General features: G+C 41.4%; 1 protein-coding gene across 1 annotated transcript in view; it reads left to right on the plus strand.

Annotated features, from left to right (window-relative positions):
* The window catches only part of MAN2A1 (mannosidase alpha class 2A member 1), a 163,249-nt gene extending 159,545 nt beyond the window's left edge, over positions 1–3,704 (plus strand). The window contains exon 22 of the mRNA XM_028510212.2: positions 949–3,704. Within this exon, the coding sequence (XP_028366013.1) occupies positions 949–1,101 (153 nt within the window). The 3' untranslated portion in view covers positions 1,102–3,704. The remainder of the gene's footprint in view (positions 1–948) is intronic.
* The last annotated feature ends 18,668 nt before the right edge of the window (positions 3,705–22,372 follow it).

A 22,372-nucleotide genomic window follows, 5' to 3' on the forward strand; every position in this document is an offset into this window, starting at 1 on the left:
CTTGGAAGAAAACAACCCTCCATTCGCCCGCTCCTCTCTCAGGGCAGGCTGTAACCCAGAGAACACAGTTGGGCCGGTTCTAGTGCCCAGGCAGGTGTGCCCCACCAGGCAGCGCAGCTGACCCAGCTCTTCTCCAGAACCTCCTGCACACACTGTAGACCCAACCCAGCAGGTCGGGCTTCAGCCCCACAGATTAGCATGTAGGGAGGATCTGAAAAGAAGAGAAAATGCAGTAGGGGCCCTAAATTTATGTAGATAAGCTTCTCCATTTCTTTTACCTCACCATTCATGGAGTTGGTGCTAGGAAAGCCCTAATATGTTTATTATTTTTTTAATTTATTATTTTTTAAAATTATGTTTGTACCTCTACCTGTCTTACTGTTGATCTGAGTATGCTTGGTTGTGAGCAATTGTATTCAGACATTAAGGCTTTGACTCCTGAGGGGGCTATGCAATCCAGAGGAACCTATTCATACAACCTCCCCACCCTGTAAATGAGAGTCACTGCACGAAAAGGCAGGCTCCACCCTGTCTCTCAGCTCTGCCGGAACAGGAACATGGTGGAAAACCACCTGTGTTTGGGGGTAAATGTTGACTGAAAGAGGATGGGGATATTTTTAAGGCTTCTTGGCCCATAGGTGTCCCTAGTTTGTGTTGACAGAGTGGCCCTGCTCATGATGTGTTCTCCAGCAGCATGAAAAAGACGGGCAGGACGAGGTGCCCTCTCCTCGTTGCCATCTTCTGTGTCTCCCCCCAGGGGTGGTCTGCGTGTTCGAGCCTGCAGAAGTGTACTTAATCCCCCACCCCTCCTCATGAGTTTACTTCAGAGGGCCTTCAAACATACTGTTTTACTCTGTTCCATAATATTTCTCACTGAAGATTGAACTGTGTGACTAAGCTGTCTTCAGAGTTGATCTAAATGTGTACTTTTTATCATTCACTTTTTAGATATCGATACAGAAACTTTTTCACAAGTTTACCGTTGTAAGTCTCGTACCTTCATCATTATCCTTGATGCATTCGCCTCCAGACGCCCGAAACATGAGTGAGATCAACTTGAGTCCCATGGAAATCAGCACATTTCGAATCCAGCTGAGGTGAACCTGGCTTTCAGATTTGGATTGGGAAGCATTGGCTTTTGTACACTTCTTGGTTTAACGTGCAATAGAGAAGCACATTGTTTTAGCTTCTGGCTACTGTGAGAACATGAATTCTGTGATTTTTTTTTTTTAGCCAGTACAGTAAAAACAAAAAAGCCATGCTGTAAACCTGTTTATTTGTTTGTTTGTTTAAGTTCCTCCCATCAACCACCACCATTGGTATGATCGGTATGAATTGATGCAACAAATGAAGAAATATGTAAAGTCAACCTCTGAACAGATTGTATCTCAGGTTAAATGTTAACTAATTATATCTGTGTTGGGGGTTGTGAAGAGATTGTTATGAGTATTCATGTTGCTGATCCTTTGTTAATTTAACAAAAATGCCCGTTTTTACCAAAATGGATTCAAAAGCTGGAGGGTAATAGCTAATGGCCAAAATGGTTGCAATCATTCATACAAGTTAGAAAATTTTTGTGTGTTGAAATGTGTGGAAAAGTGCAATCCATCAGCCCTCATGATACATATAGTTGATTTTCACACCTTTTTCTAATGTACCACTTGACCCCTCCCTTCCTACCCTTTGTAAAGTGTTTCCAGAGATAGCAGATTTTGAATCATTCAATAGTAGAAAAAGAGGCATATTTTCATTACTTGACAACGTGGGATAGGTGCAATTTATTCCATTGTCACTAAAATAGAATAAGCAATTGCGTAGGTACCATAAACTATTTAGGTACCACAAGGTGTCTTTTTACACAGCTCATTTGAATACAGATGTTCTGAAAAGGGGTTTTCTATTTTAAAAATACCATATCAGAATAAATGTGCCTTATTTTTTTATAAGTCTTGTTAAATCTTTTAGTGTCCATATTACCATTTGGGGAATGGGGGAAGGTGGGCAGGGAGAAGGGTGGGTACTTTCTATGACACATAAATTGTATAATTTTTGCCTGACAATGTTGGCCACATTCTGATCTGCTTCATTAAATTTGTGGTGATATTACTCTAAACATTTTGACTATTTGAATGTACTGAGATCTCAGAAAACAAAACAAGGGAAAAATATTAATTAAAATATGCTGCTGCCAAGGAGACTGCAACTTGAAGCAAGGATTCTGTAATGTGCAAAATTCACAACTTGTTTCCATTTCCGAGGAGTTAACCATATTGAAGAGAGAATGCTTTAAAATAGACCCTGTTCTGAAACTCAGTTATACGTAGCTCACCGTGATTTATCATGTTAGAGAATACAACTGTGCAGTGAGTTCCAAACCTCTGTATGTGTGTGTGACCTCAAAGCGAAGTTCCAAGCCCATGTGCCATTACAAGACTTGTGATAAAACTTGTTTGGGGTCATTGCTAACTTGACATTAAAATGAAAGCACCATTTAGGATATTCAGTTTTCATAAAGAGAGCACTGAATGTGTGCACTTGCGAATGTTCTCTCTGTGTTAACTAATAGATTATTATCTGACTCTAAACTTCCACTTACCTCCTGTTATTCCAACATCTTTTTAGAGAAATTAAAAGTTAATTTCTCTTTTATCATGTGGTCTGATTAACATCTGAATTTTAATCAAGACGCAGCTCCTAAGATTATTATGTTAAATTCTTAGACTTATATCGTCTTTAATAATTAAGGAAACAATACTGGTGTTGATAAAGATATTAAAAGGGAGAAATTTCATGCAATAAACATGTACTGTAAGTTTCCTTCCTCCTTTTTGGGGTGGGGGGATGCGCAACTAAGTATGGAAACAAACACTTCCCTTTGTGGACGTCTACAGATTTTAGGGTTGCCAGAAGCAAATTCCAAGAATAAAATCAGTATTTTTATTGCATATTAAATGTAAAACCTTCCTATGGGAGTCTACTGTGTTCTGTGGTTAATTGTTCTGGAAATTCTGATCAATTGAAATAAAAAATCTTGATGCAATAACAGTGGTTTTGCCACTTCCCGTTGTTGAAGATGGATCTGCCCCATGTCCATCAGGTCTGAGTGCATGTTGCCACCAACTGCTCACAGGTAGAGCAGAAATTCTCTTTAATGAGCAAGTTTCTGCTTTTTACCTTCAGACTACATTATCAGGGAAAATGAGAGAGGATGCTTTTTTTTTGGGCTCTGGTCAAGAACTGATTGAAGCATTTGGTGTCTCCGGCACACGCCGAAGACCGTGCACTTCAGTTGTGACATGGTGGCATGTTTGTGTGCCTGGGTGTTCGTACAGTTATTTTCACAGATGTTCATTTGACCAAGGAGTTCATCACGTTTCCTATTTTTTTTTTTTTTTGGAAATTTTAATTTGGGGTTATAACTTCAGTGTTTGAGAACTCAGCATCCTTGTTTCCTACAAATACTGACTGACATAAAATGCTGTAAAGTGTGTTGTAAAACATTGTAATTACCTTCCCAGGTCTTTGTTGTACTTGTGCCGAGATGTTTTCACATTCCTTTGTCTGGAAGAAAGTCTTTGCTTTTGTTTTGGTTATGTTGCTTACCTTGGAATCAATAGGTTTTGATATTTTCTCTTGGAAGATTTTATATCTTTTTGGGAATATGTAATATAAGATCTCTAATAAAAGATAAACCTTATCATGTACACAGTCCTCTAGAGTGGTTCTTAAACCCTATTTTGTACACAAAATATATTAAAACACTTTGAGGGTACAGTGAAGTACTGAGGGCCTGTTCGTTCCTTTGTGAATGAATTTCTCCTTGAGCCCAGTTCTAGTTAGGAAAGATAGTTTTCAAGAGCAAGTGGCAGCTGGAGTGGTGGCGAGTTTCCCGTCTATCACCTTTGAGATTGGAATCTAGCAAACTTCCCAGAAACATGGTGCTGTGGGTCCTTCTGAGCCAATGAGGAGGATCAGATTGTGGTAATATCCCATATATTCCATGACAGTGATGAAGAGGAGAATAAGCTACGGCATGAGCTGAGACGGTCCACACGAGCTGATCCAGAGGTAAGGTGCGTCGGAGGACTGGCACGTGGAGGCAGTTAGCCAGCGGCTGGCCCAGACCAGCAAGAACCCAGCTCAGCGGCCTTGGGGGAGCTTCAAAGCTAGGAGATGAGGGAGGGGAGGGATAAATATACCTCATAGGGGTTAGCCAGACAAACGATATGAGACATGCTAACTAGCAAGTTTTGAGTTGTTTCGGGTAACATACACGAAAGATTGATCAATTTGTAATCTATATAACCCGAACTGTAAAAACCTAGAAACATTAATAAAAATTGGATCAGCAGATAATGAAAATTATCTTCAGCTCCATAATATTTGATTACCAACTTACCAAAAGTAACTTGAATATAATTTAATTTAGGTGAGCATATGTTCCCATGCCTCTTACAAACCCATGATAAGACACCAACTAAGGGGTTGTGACTCAGCGGTTGGGGAGGGGGGTCCGACAGGGAGCAGAGGGAGATCTGGTAAGGCCGTGCTGCTGCTGCTACAATCCAAGCAGAGCACAGATGCTGGAAGAGAGGTTGTGACAGACGAGACGCCCTCAGCATCCACTGGCTCGAGCAAGCAAAAATGGGAAATTTATTGCCCCCAGGAACAAATGTTTAAGGGTAGCCAGGGAATGCTTCAAATACAGCTGTAGCCAAGTATGAGATGATGTCATCCGGGACCTTTCTGTCTTGGTTCTGTTTTCCTGAGTTCTCAGACCAGGACTCTGCGTATCAGATGGCAGGATAGCCACCAGCAGACCCGTATTCACATCCAGCCAGCTTAGTGACCCCAGTGGAAAAAGAGCACCTTTTTCGAATTTTTCAGCAAATGCCCGGGGATTGATGTGTCTGGCTGTCATCTGGCTAAGGGCAGAGTTAGGTTCAACTAAGTCACATGGACAAAATGAGTGAGAAATAGCCCTCCCCTCATGCTGCCTCCCCCAGTAGGAAAAGAGATTCTACAGTAGACTCGAGATAGTTCTTAAAAGATGCGTTTGATTTTAAAAAACCAAAAACATGGTACCAGCAAGCCTAAAGAACTAGAAATAGTTTCTTCTGTTAGGAGCAGTTCTGTCCAATAAAACTTTGTGCTAATAGCAACTTTAAAAAAAATTCTATTGATTGCAGTCCACATTCAACACTATTATGTATTAGTTTCAGGTGTACAAGCACAGAGGATAGACATTCGTACAGGTTACAAAGTGCTCCCTCTGGTAATTCAAGTGCCCACCTGGCACCATCAATAATTACAGTATTATTAACTCTGTTCCCTATGCTTTGCCTTCCATCCCCTTAATGGCAAGTTTCTTTATATGTGTTCTGTCCCATGTGAGTGTCACCAGCCACGTGTAGCTCTTGAACAGTTAAAATGTGGTTGGTGCTAGGAAGAAACTATGTCATTCTAGTTTAAATAGCAACATGTGGCTACAGTGGCTACACCACTGGTGTGAAGCACATGGTTTATATAAGATACTAACTAGTGGGAAATACAACTAAAATGTCAGTGAAGACCACATCGTGCTAGAATCTTGCTGCTCTGTGCAGTCCTCGCACCAGAAGCATTGGCATTACCTGGAAAATTGTTAGGAATGCAGAATTTCAGGCCCCACACCAGGCCTGCTGAATGATAATCTGCATTTTAACAAGATTCCCCAGAGGATTCACCGGCCTAGAACACTTATCAAGAAGTAAGGTCTATATTGTTAAACTTTTCTAAGGAATTGATAATAAGTCCTATACCCTGCAACCCTCTGCTACCAGCAAGCGTCCCATAGAATCTGCCCAAGTGTCCCCCCCGCCACCCAGTTCCAAGTCACTTTGTGCACGACCTGCCACCTTTGCCTCTGAACAGCTCCACCTGCATCCAGTCCTGCCCCTTTCGGTTCTTTTCTTCACATAGCAGCCACAAAGTGAAACTGAAACTGGAAAAGCTGCTTTCCTGTTGAAAATGGTTCCCCATTACACTTGGAGTAACATGCAAGTTTTCACCATGGCCTAGAAGCCCTACTTGACCTGGTTCTCCCTATTCCCTCCACCTGCCTCAGCTTTAGGAGGGGGTGTGTGTGTGTGTGTGTGTGGTCGTTGTTTTAGAAATCCTTCCCTGGCCCAGATTGACCTTACCTTATTCCACCCTCCCTCTTACTGTAGTCTACTACTTCATGGGTCTCTAACACACCAAGAATTCCTCTTAGGGACTTTACCCTAGTTTCCTCTGCTTCCAGACCCTCCAGTTCATACTGGCCCCACCTCCACTCCTTCGTTGGGCATTTTATTACCCTGCTTTGCTGCTGCTTAACTGAGCCAAACTTGAGATTGTGTAGGTTTGCCTTCTCCACTAGAATATACGCTCTACTGAGGAGAAAGCCCCCAGCCATTCATTCAGCATTGTATCCCCACACTTGGAAAAGCGGAGTCCAGAAAATAGGTGTGCAATAAATTGATAAAAGTATCTTTCTCACCACTAAATGCTAAGAAAAATTGCAGTTTTCAGAACTGAAGTCTGTAAAGTCACTTACGTCTTAATTGCATTTTTCTGTTCATGTTATTTTCCTGGTAAAAACCCTCAGGAAGGTCTCATTACCAGAAATTAAAGTATAAATGTTTCAAGCTGCATTTCTAATCTCCCTAAAAGACATGACCTCCTTATGGAGAATACTGTAGTTGTTTATCAACCAGCTACTGCCCCTCTGCCTTCTCTGCTAATAAAAACCTGATTTTATTTATATAGCAGGCAGTCTTGAGTCTCAGGAGGTTAATTCTGATTGGCCTAAATTAGTCATAAGTTTCTGCTCTAGGCTGGATGATTGATTTAGGAATTGACGTGTCAGAGTTTTAGCCAATGAACCACAATGCCACAGGAAGTCAGTTGGGGGCTTCTGGGAGAGACCACCTCCGGCTTCAGAAGGGGAGAGCATATTCCACTCACCTACCCACCAGTGGTGATTCAAAGCACTGAGTACCGTGTGGGCGTTAAGGCGGGAGCTGCTGCAGGCCTTTTGCAGCCCTGCTGAGAGACACGCTGACAAAGTCAACTGGATGCCCAAGCAAAAGTAGAGCCTAGGCCCCTGGTGACAACCTGCTGAAGGAACCACCTCCAACTCTGTTATGTGAAGTAATTAGTCATGTTACTATTTAAGCCATCTTGAGTTGAGGGTTGTGTTACAAAGAGCTGGAAGTATTTAAACTGGAGCTCTGCACCCTACCTTAGTGCTACACTCTCTGGTTTAGATTCTTTGCTGAGTGGGTGCGTGTGTGCAGCCTGACTACAGCTTGGCTGTGCAGGCAGCTCCTCAGAGCACTGCCTCCCACTTTGGGCCCTTGCACATTTCGCTCAAAATGTTTAGTAATACTGCACTTGATTATATTGTGTAAGGATTTTTTTCAGATATAAGGTGAGGAGGGTTTTTAAAAATACCAAGTGAATCAAGAACGTGTCTAGCAACAAAATGCCTTAAGATTATTGCAGCATAGCTTTGGCATATGCATTCAAAGAATGGGTCGATTCTCATGTGGCACTGAGGCTGGCTCCAGCATGGCAAGGCGAGACCTCCAAATGTCAAGCCAAATCTGGAGGCTGAGGGAAAGGGAACCAAGGGACTGGGGTGGCAGCAGGGAGTCGGAGGGGCTAGCTTCTTTGAAGGCAGCAGGCTCTTTAAATATTTTCCCAAATAGATTTATATCACTGAAGTGAATTTCTAAATCTCCAAACAGGCGAAGGAGAGACATCGAGAGAGTGCTGTTTAAAGATCATATGTTAATGGCATTACATGGAGCCTGGTGTCCTTGGCTCCTAGGCTCTACATAGTTCTCCAATGTCTTTATTCACAGGCTTAGCCTTGGGGCTCGTTTTCTGGTCCCAGATCTGAAGGCAGTGCCAGCAAGCAAGATGTGTCTCCAGGGGGTGGAAGTGTGCAATTCTTTCACTAAACCAAATGAAGCCTCGTTGGTTGGCTTTCAAAGCATGATGTGAAAGTCAGGGGAGGCCTTTGTTTTGGTCCAAAACTCTCCCCAGAGCATAAGACCGGAGCACTTGCTTTCCTCGGGACACATTTCCTTGCCTCCTGCAGGAGTGCAATGACCAGGCTGGCTCTACAAGTGAGTGTTCAAGAAAAACGATTTGACTCATTCGTCCATTCTATCTTTACAAATGGATGTTTTAAGTGCAGTTAACAAGATTACTTTGAAGTTAAAATCCATTTTCTTAGGTAAAATCTAGAAATTCATTCTCACTGAATTTATGAGGCTCCCGTTAATAGAGCTTGAAGGCACCTGGTTTTAGATTCTGCATTGAGCTTTCAATACACATTAACTGAAGTTGTCATTTGGGCAAAGTGCTTGTGCTGAGCTCTGGGAAGGTGGTGAGGATTTGATAGTCCTGCCCTTCTGTCTAGCAAGGGAGGGAAGTTCTGCGTGGAGTTACTGCATGGTGCCATACGATCAGAGAGCAAGGGCCACCTCAGTGTTGGTGGCTCATGGTAGATGCTGGCAGCAGAGAGGAAGGACACTGCTTCCGCCTGCGGTGATGAGGCAGAAGGCAAGGAGGTGGCGGGATGTGAGCTGAGCCTGGGATGACAGATCGCCACCCAGCTGTGGGAGCGGAGGGGGCATGACACCGACGGCACAGAAACAAACCACTGGTGTCTGGTGGAAGGCTGTGAAGGGAAATCATTGGAAGTTAGACTGGAAATGCTCCCTGTAATCTTTGTCTAGACTTTGGACTCTGCAGAAGAAAACGAGGTGTGTGCATATTACTATTGATTTGTAAACACATTGTAAGAGTGTGAATGAAAGAAGCCTGTGTGGAGTGTCCAGGAAACTTTAATATACCTACATATAATTGACCATCATTGTGAAGGAAAGGACATGTGTGTCTCTGAATTTGTGATTTTTTTTTCCATTATGGCCATGTGATGCTTTAGTAAAGCAGTTAAGAAGGCAGATTTCTTATATATGAGTCTGTTGACTTCAGAACTCTATAGTGATTTTATCAGTGAAAGAGTAGCATCTAATCCAAGCTTGGACAGGACAATTTTACAGGCCATTAAAGTAACTAGCTCCTTCCATTAGTCCACAGTCAAACCACTTCAGGACGGTCTCTGGGGTTCAATTTGTCAACCATAAACTCAGGAGTATTTGTCACCCAGATACAAGGTTAAAGAATTAATAAGATACATTATTAAAATACTTTTAGCTTTAAAAGGTCTATTATTTTAAACTATAGTAGAACCTTGTCATTATGCAATCTCTCAAGCCTCTGTCATTGCAGGGTAATAATGATGAGGTTTTACAATTCGGTAAAAACTACATAGAATGAAAGACTAGCCCACCTTATCCGGAGTCTCCACGTGTGTGCATTGTGAGAGATGAGTGAGGCTGCACCAAAGTTGTAGCCCCAATTCTTGTACCTTTAACAGATACAGGGAAAGTGAGGATCCCTGAAGTGCAGAGTGTCAAATTAGAAGGGAATGCAAGGCACAGGGTAGCACCAGCAAAAACGACTGGTCTTTGAAACTATGCACCTGGCTTCATTAAAATCTCTACAAAGAAACAATGAAATGAAAGCTGTTCAACACTGAAAAAGAAAACTCCCTGTTGGACCGCCTGATGTCACAGAGCCAGGAGGCTGTAGGAGTTCAGAACTTGCCAGGGTTCCAAATGGAAGGAAGCTGTCTTGGGCAGATAGAGCTCAGAGTCCGATGTTGCCACCTGTGTGACTGTGACTATCAGCTACCTGGTTGTAAATGTTTGTAAAACAGCGGGGGTGAGGAGGAGAGGCACTCTCAGGGCACAGGGCAGGTCTTGACTGGTCTAGGGACAAGAAGGAAAAAAAGGATCACTAAATGTTGATTCTTTTGTTCTCTTGGCCAGAAGTAAAATAGTGATGATGATGATGGTGATGATGATGATGATGAAGATTAGACAACACTTCGAGTGCCATGTGACAGGCACCATAAACACCTGGCATACTCAGGCCATTTAACCCTCAGAGCCACCCCTGTACAGGCTGTACTGTTGTTAGTCCATTTCCTAGAACAGGAAAGTGAAGGTTAATGAAATTGAACTCCAACATTGGACTCTTTAGAATTCCGAGAACTATAGTGCACAGGCCAAAGCTAGCCCACTGCCTATTTTGTACATTAAGTTTTATCAGAACACAGTGATACATTTATTTATTTACTTTCCAAGGCTGCTGTGTGGCTACAAAAACTGAATTGCATAGTTGCAACTGAGATCAGATGGCCCACAAAGCTGAAAGTGTTTGCTAACATTCCTTTAGAGAAAAAAATAGAGCCCATGGGATGTAGAATCCCTAGAACTGTCGCTTTGGGGGCTATTTTAATTACACAGAGGATGCAAAAGGTGGCACCTGTAGTGGAAAGAGCACTGGACTGGGAACCTGGCAACCAGGATTCTCGTCTCGACTCTCAAAAGATAGCTGTGGAAAAGTCACTCTACTTCCTAGGCAGTCTTTTCCTGATCTGCTCATTAAAGCCACCCTGCCAAGTTTCCAAATTAGAAGTTTTCCTAAACATTTTTTTGTGGTTTGCATAAAGCTATTTAGCATATCAAGTAAAATGCATTTTTACTGGTTCTCCATGGCAACAGTCAAGGCTTTTGCCAAATGACCTTTTGAAGCCCTACCTCTTCCTGCTTTTGGTTATGGAACCTTTGGGTAGACAAGATGTTTGAAGGTGGGAATAGAATTCTCTGTTTAATGAAAAAAAAACATGTTTTTGTTTTGTTTTGTTTGTTTTTGTGAATGCCAGTGTTCCCTTCCTCTGCAACAACCTAAGCCTGAAGTTTTCTCCAGGGAGACTGAAGCTTGAAATTAAAGAGTAAAATGAAAAATCCCGAAAGGATTACATGAAAACCGTTGAGCTTCAACCTGTGCGTGGACACCAGCAGTCCCTGCACCCCATGGGCTTCAGACCCGTGCAGGCAGGGGCCTGTGGAACAGGAGATTCTTCCTGGAAGGACTAAGACAAATCACTTCAAATCTTAAGAAATCTTAGTCTTTGTCATTGCAGTTAAAAATTAGTCTTGGTGTAGCTTTGCCCTGGAAGATTAAGGGGGGGAAAGACTGCTTAAACTGCTTAAGAAAAATACAGTGTCTGTGCTTTTGTCTTCTGCGAAGATGATTTGATAAGAAGGCGGGTGATAGGACCTTTATCTTGTTCTGTGACGCGTCTCGGTGGTTTGAGGCAAGAAACACGTGTTCGCTGGTGATTCTGTCTTGACTCTTTTCTATTTAGAGTGTGAAGATTTGGAGTGGGAGTAGGAACAAGATAATTAAATGTATATCTTCTTTGAATGTAACCGCAGGCAAGTCTGAGTCTGAGAGCAGCTAGATGTATATTTTAGGAACAGCAGAATGTCAGAACTTTATGCCCATCACTTGGGAATGAGCTTCCATTTGGCTAACATCAGCCTATTGGATCCCAAGCTGTAAAGCAACGCACATACTGAGCCTGACCCCTTCTTAAGAAACGTGGCATTTGTAGAGGGCTGAATGATGGATCCCCAAAGATATGTCTATGTCCTAACCCCTGGGACTTGCTAATGTTTCTTTATGTAGGCCTTTGCAGATGTAATTAAAGACCTTGAGATGAGATCAGTATGGATTACCTGGGTGAGCCCTAAATCTAAGAACAAATATCCTTCTCAAGACAGAATAGAAAACACAGCCAGGAAGAGGTGATGGGACCCAGGAGGCAGGGGCTGGAGTGCTGCGATGCAGGATGCAGGCTGCTCCTCGGAGCTGCAAGGTCCAGGGTGGATTCTCCTCCAGAGCCTCCAGAGGGAGGGGCCCCTGCTAACACCGTGGTTTCAGCTTCTGGCCTCCAGAACTGGGAGAGAAGTTACTGCTGTTTTAAGCCACCCAGTTTGCGGTCATTTGTTGCAGCAGCTCGGGATACTGACAGTTGCATTTTTGGGCTCCATCCCCCTGCCCTTCCTGAGAGGCACACGGGCTTTCCCCAGACCCTCCTGGGGTTCTGTCAGAGAAGGAAGGGCTGCGGGATCAGGTGGATTTGTGGGAGGTGGGGCGCCTCGCCAAAAGGAGGGAAGCACAAAAACAGACAGGAACCCCTTCAGTTTGCGGTTTATTTTGTGGGATTAGTCATGCATTGGCAGTTTAGGGTACAACTTGGAATAAACACAGGAAGATGTTTTCAGAGATTCACCACGGTTGACCACAGAATGCCGCTCATCTAGTGAAGACTGCGTTTCACAGTGATAGTAGGGAGGTAGACCCTTCAGTAAATAGCGTGCTCTTTATTTGGAGAAAAATAAAATTGTAAATCTACCTCAAGCACATGCAAAAATAATTCGAAGATTAAAGATTTAATTGAAAAATGAAGGCTATAAAAATAATAGAAAAAATACAGGAGAATGTTTTAATCATTCAGGAATGAAGAAGGCCTTCCTCTGCGTGGTATGAACTTGAGAGCTATAAAAATAAATAGGAAAATTTGATTATAAAAATTAAAAATGGTCTGACCAAAGATGCCATAAACAAAGTGAAAGGAAAAACAAAACAATATACAGTCATAAATGTTTGCAATGTGTGTTATTCATGGGGTACTCAACAGTGAGGGAGCAACCAGCTACAGCGCCGACCCTGTGGCCACGCTGGGGAGAAAGGACTGGACAAGACGAACACAGGCCTCACCTCATGGAACTCGTGATCGGGGGAGTGAGAGGCCCACACCGAGCAAGTACTTTTGAGTATAATGAGTGTAATAAAGGTCAAGTGTGGATGTCATGGGAATGTATGAGGTGGACAGTTATTGACAGAGGAGAGTTAACATCTCTCATGTATAAAGAACTCACAGAAATCAATGAGAAAAATATTAACATAGAAAAATTGACCGAGGATATGTACTGCAAATTCCCAAATGATGACATATAGTTTACCAATAAACATACAAAAAGATGTTTATCACCACAGATAATAAAAAATACACAAATTAAAGTTAGATGTAATATTTTACTACCCGACTAACATGAGCTACAATAAACACTGGGCACACACACTTTCCTACTTTGGTAGCAGTGTAGGCTGTAGAAAATGTGACGATGCATATCAACATTTACAGTTCAAAAATGCATCCCTCTGTGTAGTGTGTTATGGACTGGTTGTTTGTGGCCCCCCCCCCCCCCAAATCCCTATGTTGAAAGCTTAACCCCCAATGGGACGGTATTGGGAGAAAGGGCCTTTGGGAGGTAGTCGGTGTCACATGAGGTCAGGAGCCCCTACCAAAGCAGCACCAGAGAGCTGGTTCACTCTCTCCACAGGCACGCCCTGCAAGGACACAGCCGCCTGCAGGGTATTATTATCCAGCAATCCATAGGGTAGGTTTTACCTACAGACATGGGGGTATGTCGTCCGATATTATGTTAAGTGAGAATTGTAGATGCATATGTACAGTATGAACAGTTTATATAAACAATATATAAAGAGAAAACATTCATATGCATACAATCCATTTATAAAGTGCCCCAATGCACCAAGTACAGTGCTAAGCACTTAACATAATTCATCTCATCTCATTTGTGCCATATAGCATTCATCTGTGGGACATAGTATTATTATTCCTATCTTACAGGTAAGAAATTGAAGGCTAAGAGGTTAATTTGCCTAGTCACACAGCTAACAAATGGGAAAGCTAGAATATGAATCCACACTCTTAGCTGTTACACTCTGCATAATTGTTCAAAAAGGACAAATACCAATTGATATTATTTTACAGTAGAGATGGGTATATGGATATAACTATAGGGCCTTTTAATTTTTTGGTATTGTTTATTGTGTTTACTAGTAATATGTGATTGTTGTTAAAAATTCAAAGGTACTTCTATTTTGCAAAAGAAAACTGAGATAATTCCATGACCTTTGCCTATGTATAAGACAATGTTTACAGGCAGTAAATTGTTGGTACTGTCACATTAATGCAAAATACATTTAAAGCTGTCATTTAGGATCAGTTCTTAATTAAACTGTTATCAGAAAACCAATTCAGTTTATAAATGACAGAAAAAAGCTTTAACATCAATTACTTTTCTAGAAAGCTGCAACGCAGGAAAACTCGTAAAATGTCAAAGCTTGAGATAACTGCTGTGGATTCCCCGAGTTCGAATTATTCAATGGGATATGATTTTCCTGCCGCGTGCTTTGACAGGCACAGTTGTGGCTTGGTGGAAGGAGGTGTACACTGAAAATAAACTAGATTGAAATAAATTGAAGGTCTGGATTTAAGTCTTGACCCTCTCCTTTTGCTAGGTAGGTCATCAAATAACAAATTATTTACCTTCTTGAAACCTTACTTGCTTCACATTTAAAATGGAGATGCCAGCCCCTGATGTTCTAGGCTTCCATACTTTGAGCCCTCCAATACACCCAGCATATGGCCAACCACTTAGTAGGTGCTTAATGAGCACTGGCTATGTCTACAGAGATACCATTTAAGCTTCCAAGTAGAAAGGTAATTGGGTCATCTCAGACTTTTCTGTCCTCAGTTACACCAGCCCAGAAGGAAGGTGGATTTCTCCCACTCACTAGCACCAGCCAGCAACAGCACCATCCAGACTGGGTGTTCATCACTATGGTAACAACCACGGTCTCCCTGCTTCCTGCTCAGTGTTTATTCTCCCATATTTCCCCCTCTTCTCAGAGCCAGACTTAGCTTTATGGCTCCCACTCTGTAGCCCTTTTGAAAAGAAAAGCATACACAAATTATAGCACATGGAAATTAGAGTACATGGAACTTTGCTCCTCAAAGTGAGACTGAAAGCCCTATGGCCCTCTTTCTCCTCCTCCCCTCCTCTTCCTTCTTCTTCTCTTATTTTTTTTTTTTTTTTGTAAAAGGAACCTAACTAACTACAATACTTCCATTCTTGTAACAAGATTACCTTGTTTTGGAAACATAAATAAGAAGAAGGATTTTTTATGCTTACTTGATCCTAATGGATTTGCTGACTACTTTTTAAAGCTGTAACCTCAGGCCTTTCCATTGAGGGGACTGTGAAAGCAAAGACACAGATATAGGAATGCAGTCGGTGGATCTGAAGGTCCGTGTGCGGGCTGGCTTCGTTGGAAGAGAAGGCTGACCCAGGTGAGATGTAGGAGAAGAGGCCGGAGTGCTAGATGGGGGCCACACTGTAAGAGAATGGATACTGCTAATGCAGATGTCCTAGGAAAAGCCACCTTCTGTTGCACCAGATTTCTCTGTAATGATGCATGGAGTCCTGTACTTCCTATGTTTCTGTGATTACATCTGCTAGAGACCAAAAAGCAGAGAAACTCAACAATATTTGGTTTTAAGCTGTTTACTATCTATGGCTTTAGCTGTAATGGCTACACTTGCATAAATTATTTTCTTAGCTTCCAGTTTCCAAAGAGCAGATCTATATATAGATTATTATTTTTATAAGAATAATATTTTTGCAAACATTAAACTGACCATTTTTCACTCCCAGAACTTGTTGCTGCCTGGCTCTGCATGTATTAAATCAATGGACTTCATCACTTCACAGAAGGTAGAAACAGAGAAGTCATTTCTTGGCCATCAGTGGAAAAACATATTTTAAAAAATTCACGGTGAGACCATAGTATTAAAATCCAGGCTTTGTTGAGAGGGGGCAAAAGGCTGTTTAAACTTGCCAAAATTCTTTTTACAAATCAGATGCTAAGCTTAGGGAATCTGGATCACTGAATGTTATTATAAGCCAGAGAGGACTCATATATGGAGAAACAGGGAAAACCCTTTCTATTTCTGAGAGGAGGGAGCTGAGAAGAGAAAGGAGAAGAAATATAAGCCATCAGACATGAATATCCCAGCTGTCTGGCCTCCTTGAGGTTGTACTTTGTTGGACTATGTGGTGGAAACACGTTCCAGAACAGTAGGCTTCTCCTAATATACATTTCAGAGCCTTCCCACTGTTGGCATGACGCTACATCTAACACAGTGCCAGACAGGATTTTAGAAATGGCTGAGGGACATGTCTAGAGGGCTGAGCTTTAGATGTCGCCCTGTTTCTTCATATCCTACCATATGCTGTGCCCCTGGCAGGGATAGGAAGTGAAATAAGCAGTGGGCCAGTGGGTGGTGGGAGCGGTGGGTGGGGGTAGCCAGGGTTAGAAAAAGACGTCACAGGTGTACCCTTGCTCCTAGAGCCATGACTTCAGCAGAAGTTGCCAACCTGGCATTTCAAGGACCCAGGTGGGGGAATGCACAGTTGATGCCACCCCTGTTACCCGGGCACCAGACCCAACAAGCTACGACACATCAGAGACCAGCAAGGATCCAGAGGATGATGAATGGCCCTGAGGACATTTCACTGACTGTGTGTGTCACACACGAGTGTACTTTATGTCCAGATGCCAGTCTTAGCAGGATGAGGTAAAGAAACAAGGGTAGAACAATACTTAGAGAGAGATCAAATTTGGTCCAAGACTGAAGCATCTTTAGATAGCAAATAGAGAATAAAGAAAGTTTGATTTTACTCAGACTGTATAACTGTTGAACCCTCTACACCAGCATCCTTAACCACATAGAGAACTTCTTGGGATTGGGGAGGGCATGGAGTACAGGAAAAAATGAGACATAATGTGATAACAAATCTCTCTAAAGTAATTTTTCTCTAATTGCCATTTTCCAGATATTTAATTTCAACCATTTTATTATTTTTAAAAGATTTCTTATTATTTATTTTTAAAGAGCATATAAGAGAGGGAGAATGAGAGGGAGAGAAACATTACTGTGAGAGAGAAACATTGATTGGTTGCCTCCCATATGTGTCCAAAGCAGAGATCATGCACACCCAGACCAGACCAAACCCATAACCCAGGCATGCACCCTAACCAGGCATCGAACCAGCGGCACTTTGCTTTGTGCAATCATGCCCAGCCAACTGAGCCACACCAGTGAGGGTGAACTATGCCCTTCTTTTGAGAAAGGCAGAACTGGATTTGGACCATGCCCAATCACAAGCCTTGTAGAGGTAGTCTTGTGCATCATTTTGGAATCTGGGAGCAGTTTCTGCCTATTGTCTTAGAGCCTCAGCCTAAACTGAGAGTGACTCCTATTCTATCTTCCTGTTTCATTTGGTGGAAACAGAGTTGTACACATGGGTGGGGGGGGTGAGGCATTGTGTACATAACCTCTGAGCACTCATCCCCTCTGCATTTCCTTATGTCTGGAACTTCCTCTTCCCTTCTTCCACTTGATTCATGCCTCCCCTTCTGCAAAGTCAACCCCACAGCACCTATTTTATACCATTATCCATTCTTGGATTTTGCAACTCTTCCCAATTTATTTCAAATCCCAAGTCTGAGGATTTGTAACTTTTGTTCCTACTGTCTATTCAATCCGTGGCTCCTACAAAAAGGTAAGGGATATAGTCTGCAGACAGGGAAGATGGGGAACATTTCCCAATGCCCTGGGCTCTTTGGCCCCTTAGTACTTACCATCCGTCCTTCCCACAGGTTCCTGCAGTCTTCATAACTCTCCCTGCTTGTAGGGACAGAACAGATACTGTGTGTTGCCTTCAGAAACGTGGTATCAAACACTGAAGGGAATCATGTCGTGAACACTATTTGCCAATTGTATTTCATCCCGTATGCAAATATTTTGTTCTTTTTTATTTGCAGTAGAACAAACAAAAGCAAACTTTTAAAAATGACTTTGATAAAATGGCACAAAGCAAGCACAACCATTTCTTCAGACTAAAATTTTTTGAGTGTTTTACTTGCTTTTGAAAAGAAAATCTTGGAAATACATTAAAATGATATAGGGGCAGAGCTAGGAAGTTGGTAAAATTGACATACTGGATAATATTGTTATCAATGCTTTATTTGGCTACGTGATACCTGTTGTGAGTGTTTTCAACTTTCCTCTATATACTAAAAAGAATGATTTTTGTTCATGTTAGACTAATACATGTTGGAATATAATTTGAATTTAAGAAGCTAAATATTTAGAACAATTTGATTAGATTGCATATTAAAGAGAGTTTATATATTCACCATTAGTAATTCCCACTCTAATATTGCCAGTGAAGAAACTGAACAGCTGCCATCTAGAATTCTGAAATATCACTCATTGATAAATGTGCAACATAAGCACCATAGCTCAACAAAATGAAGTGCAATTTTCTCCTCAGTCAGAGAAAAGAGCAAGTTCAAGATTACTTATGCATTAAACAGTCCATTTGGGGAAGCTAATTAGGGAGAGAAGACCTTGAAATAGAAGTCATCAGAAAAAGCTAGCAGATGAGTCTTTTTGGAGACTTAATTTGTCCTTTGTCACAAACAAGAACACCTGTGAAAAGAGCAGATTGTCCTCCTCCAAAGTCTGGTTATGAGGTTCAGAAGGTTTTCTGATCCTGGAGAAAAACAAAAACAATAATAGTTTATGAGTTTGTCTTCAGGGGCAGTGGAGCTTTCTGAGTATCAGCCTTCCAAATCGTGTAACACGTGTTCAAAATAAGTGCCCCCCCACCAAAAAAAAAAAAAAAAAAAAAAAAGAAAGAAAGAAAGACCCGGGGACAAGAATTTGAATTGTTCTCTTTCCCCCCAAATTTTGTAAAGACTAAGCATGAATAGAACATACAGTGTTTAGACAGTTACTTTTGTTTAATAGGAAATCTAACATGAGCAACAGTGTACCTGAATTCTATCCCATTTCGATGCACTCAGGTTAGTATAATGCTCACGCCAACCACGATGCCCCTAGGAGCTTCCCTGTTTAATGCTGCACCTTGTTTTTTGTAGCACATTAATCAAAAACAGGAAAGAAGTAATTCTTGTGTAAGTTTTATTTGTAGTAGTATCATTAATGTGTATATTTCTAGAAAATTTAGATGATTTTTTTCTTAATACATTGTATTTGATTATCACTTTTCTGGAGGTTTCTTAATATTATTTCATAAAAAGGCAAAAAATAAAAGATGTTCTGGAGCAGGGTAACAGTGTTTGTGTTCTTTATGAGAGGTGTCTGCAAGAATTAGTGCTCACTCCCATGAAATATCTTTGCGCGGACTGGCCTCGGCCTGTCTTTTCTAAGGAATGGGCAAAGTGCCCTCAAGAAAAGACCAGAATCATAAATTAAGGTGTTTTTCTTTTTCCTAGAGCTTCTGCTTTCTGAAGATCTGGCAGCCCAGCCCTGAAGCAATGTGAGACAGAAGTTTGATTCTTAAACTTTATTAGTGTCAAAAACACTCAGACAGCCTATTAAAACCTCAGACCATGTACTTTCTCTTCAGAAATACTATTTTTATTGTTTAAAAAAGCGAGTTCTGTTCTTCATATACGAGTAATGAGGCTAAAGAAGGCCACTTCTGGCGATCACACAACGAGGCTTAATGGACGACTCTGAACGTGGGCTGGCCGAGCTTACAGCTGGGAGAGTTACTTTGGGTCACACTAGTCGCTGCTCTCTTATCCTTTCCTCAAGTCTTCCTTAATCTTTTAGGGTAGGTATCTTGGTCCCAAGCAGCAAAAATATCATATTGACCTGGATAGGTTACTATAAGCATATGCTTCTTTAAAAGAGCTTCAAATCTTTACAGTCTGTGATCTCACCAATGTGAATTGCCTCATTACTATTTGATTCCCACTTGATTCCCACCACCTGGGATGATATTCTAAACATTTAACAACTGAGAAGGCACCTTCATGGATGTTTTCAATGGCAGCCTGGCGCAGTGCTGGCGCAGAAAGCCGGAGGCCCTGCTGTGTCTTTAGTTGCAGGACCACGGAGAATCCTGAGCAGGGGCCACAGGGAGCACTGCGGGGTCTTGGGCAATGTTTATTTGCCAGTGTACTAAAGAATTTCAGTATTTTCATCATCCATACAGCTGTATGGAAGCTCTGCTCACAGCACTGTGAAGTAGAGATTCTAATCTGTATTTTATGCCTGAGGAAACTGAGACTCAAGGAGTTTGAGTGGTTTCGCCGTGGTTGCCCCACTAGGACATAGGGAGGAGGGGGACCTGGAGGCACCAGGACTGGTAAGATGCTTGAGCACAGGTTCTTTTCTCTGTGCAGACACCCTGCAGGGTCTCTGTTCGCCAGGCCCACATTAAGGAGCAACTCAGTACATAGTCTGGTACAGTGAGGTTGGCCTGGCTGGAAAAGTCTGCAAGGCCTGGGAACTGAGTCTCTGTGAAGAGAAGTTGTGGCTGCCCTACCCCCTACGGCAAGCAGCTGCAGGGGAGCAGTCAGACTGTGTGAGACCCGTGCAATGGCTGTGTCTCCAAATAAAAGACAGAACTTTGACACCAGCTTTTCTGAAGCTGCTTTGGGAATAGGAGGCTTAAATATGCTCCTCTTAGATGTATTTATTTTCTTCTTTCTCTTTCTCTCTGAAGAAGGATACGAAGGAGATGAATTTTCTTTATTTTTATTTGAAATTCCTCTCTATTTAAAGAGTTTTGGTGTTGCCTGTAAAGTTAACATATACTCATTGTTAGATGACAGAGAAAAAAAGAAAGCTACTTCATAAATTATTACTTACATTCCTACTACCTACTATTTTATTTTAGTTCTTTACATACATAGCCCTGTCATCATATCTTTTAGCATTTTAAAATTAGTTTGAAAATTCTTGTTTAAAAAACTTTTTGAAATAGTTCTATGATTTTTTTCCATTTTATTACATTATCTTTGAAGTTTATTTGACCTTTTCTTTATTGTTAGACATGTAGGACATTCCCAGTTTTCCACTCTTCACTTGATCTCCATCTAATCCTAGTAACAGGAATCTTGGACTCACGGGCTGTTTCCTTAGGTAAAATCCTAAAAACTGAGATTACAGAGACAAGAGTATTAATGGTTTGTACTTAGTGGCTAGTTGTGTTTTTCCTTATTCTGAATTGTTTCTTATAGCTCTTGGCCCACTTTTATAACCACGTTATCCCTTTCCATATTTTTTTCTTGACATGTTAAAGACATACAGTGTACTGAACCAGCATATTTCGTATGAAATAGCTCCCAGTACATTACTTACCATTTAAGGTTATGTTTTTTTTAATATAAAAATGTGTTTCATTTTATGATCAATTCTACTGCCCTTTTCTGTTTTGATTCTTACATTGGTTAATTCTATTTTTTTAAGTCCTCACTCAAGAATGTGTTTATTGATTTGAGAGAGAGAGGGAGGGAGAGAGAGAGAAAGAGAGAGAGAGAAACACTGATGCGAGAGAGAAACACCGATTGGTTGCCTTCCATACTGAGTATTAAACCTGCAACCTCGGCATGTGCTCAGACCAGGAATCGAACCCAAAGCCTTTTGGTGTATGAGACAATGCTCCAACCAACTGAGCTACCTGGCCAGAGCACATTGGTTAAATCTTCAAAAGGCATTCCAAATACCAAGATCTGATAAATATAAAATACGTTTTCTTCTCATTCGTTTAAGGCTAATTTTTAACATTTCACTCTTTAAGCTATCAGAAGTTTTATTTAAAGTAAACTTTTGAGGGGGAAACAGTGATCTAATTATCCCAGCACTATCACTGAATATTCATACTTTGCCCCATTAAGTTGTGATGCTACATTTATTTTACACTAAATTATATCCATACTGTACTAGAATTGGTTTCTTGGCTATTTGTTTGGTCTTATTGATCTACCTGTAATTTTCTTGAGGCAGTACATAGTACTTTGATTATTCAAATTAGAATCAAAGGGTTACTATAAAATAATTACTATCTATGCTTAAATGATCACTTTTTAAAAACCTTATTTATTTTAAGTGAAAAGTTACTTTCTAAGCTATATATGTATACATATAAACATGAGAAGTACTTGTGTTTACACATACTTTATTACTAAAGATGTTGGAATATTTTAGACAAAGGTAACATAGCATAATGGAATGAAAATGAGACATTTTTTTAAAACAAGGTAAACGAAGGGGTTGAGTTAGGATATGAAATGATTGTCATAACAAACTAAAATTATGTTAGAACAGACCACACATTGGTTCTGAGCCTGCTACTGCTCAAAGCAAAGAGGAAAAATCTGACTAACTGCAAGATTCCAGGGTTAAGCAACAGAAATTATTATTTTTTTAGGAGAAGTACTTCTCCCTGATTTGGAGACCTCTGGTGTGGAAAATATTTTTGATTACTTCCCTACAGATGGGAAGTGAGTGCCTCCCTCCCTGTTCTCCCGCGGCACTTTTGGGTCACTATTACAGCCCCCCCCCCCCCCCCCCCCCCCCCCCCCCCCCCCCCGCCTCCTGGGGCCGGGCAGATGTGGCCCTGTCAACTCTTTGACGCAGGCAAGATACAAGCAGTCCCTTGAG

This window comes from Phyllostomus discolor, chromosome 3 (genome assembly GCF_004126475.2).
Source record: "Phyllostomus discolor isolate MPI-MPIP mPhyDis1 chromosome 3, mPhyDis1.pri.v3, whole genome shotgun sequence".
NCBI classification, from domain to species: Eukaryota; Metazoa; Chordata; class Mammalia; order Chiroptera; family Phyllostomidae; genus Phyllostomus; species Phyllostomus discolor.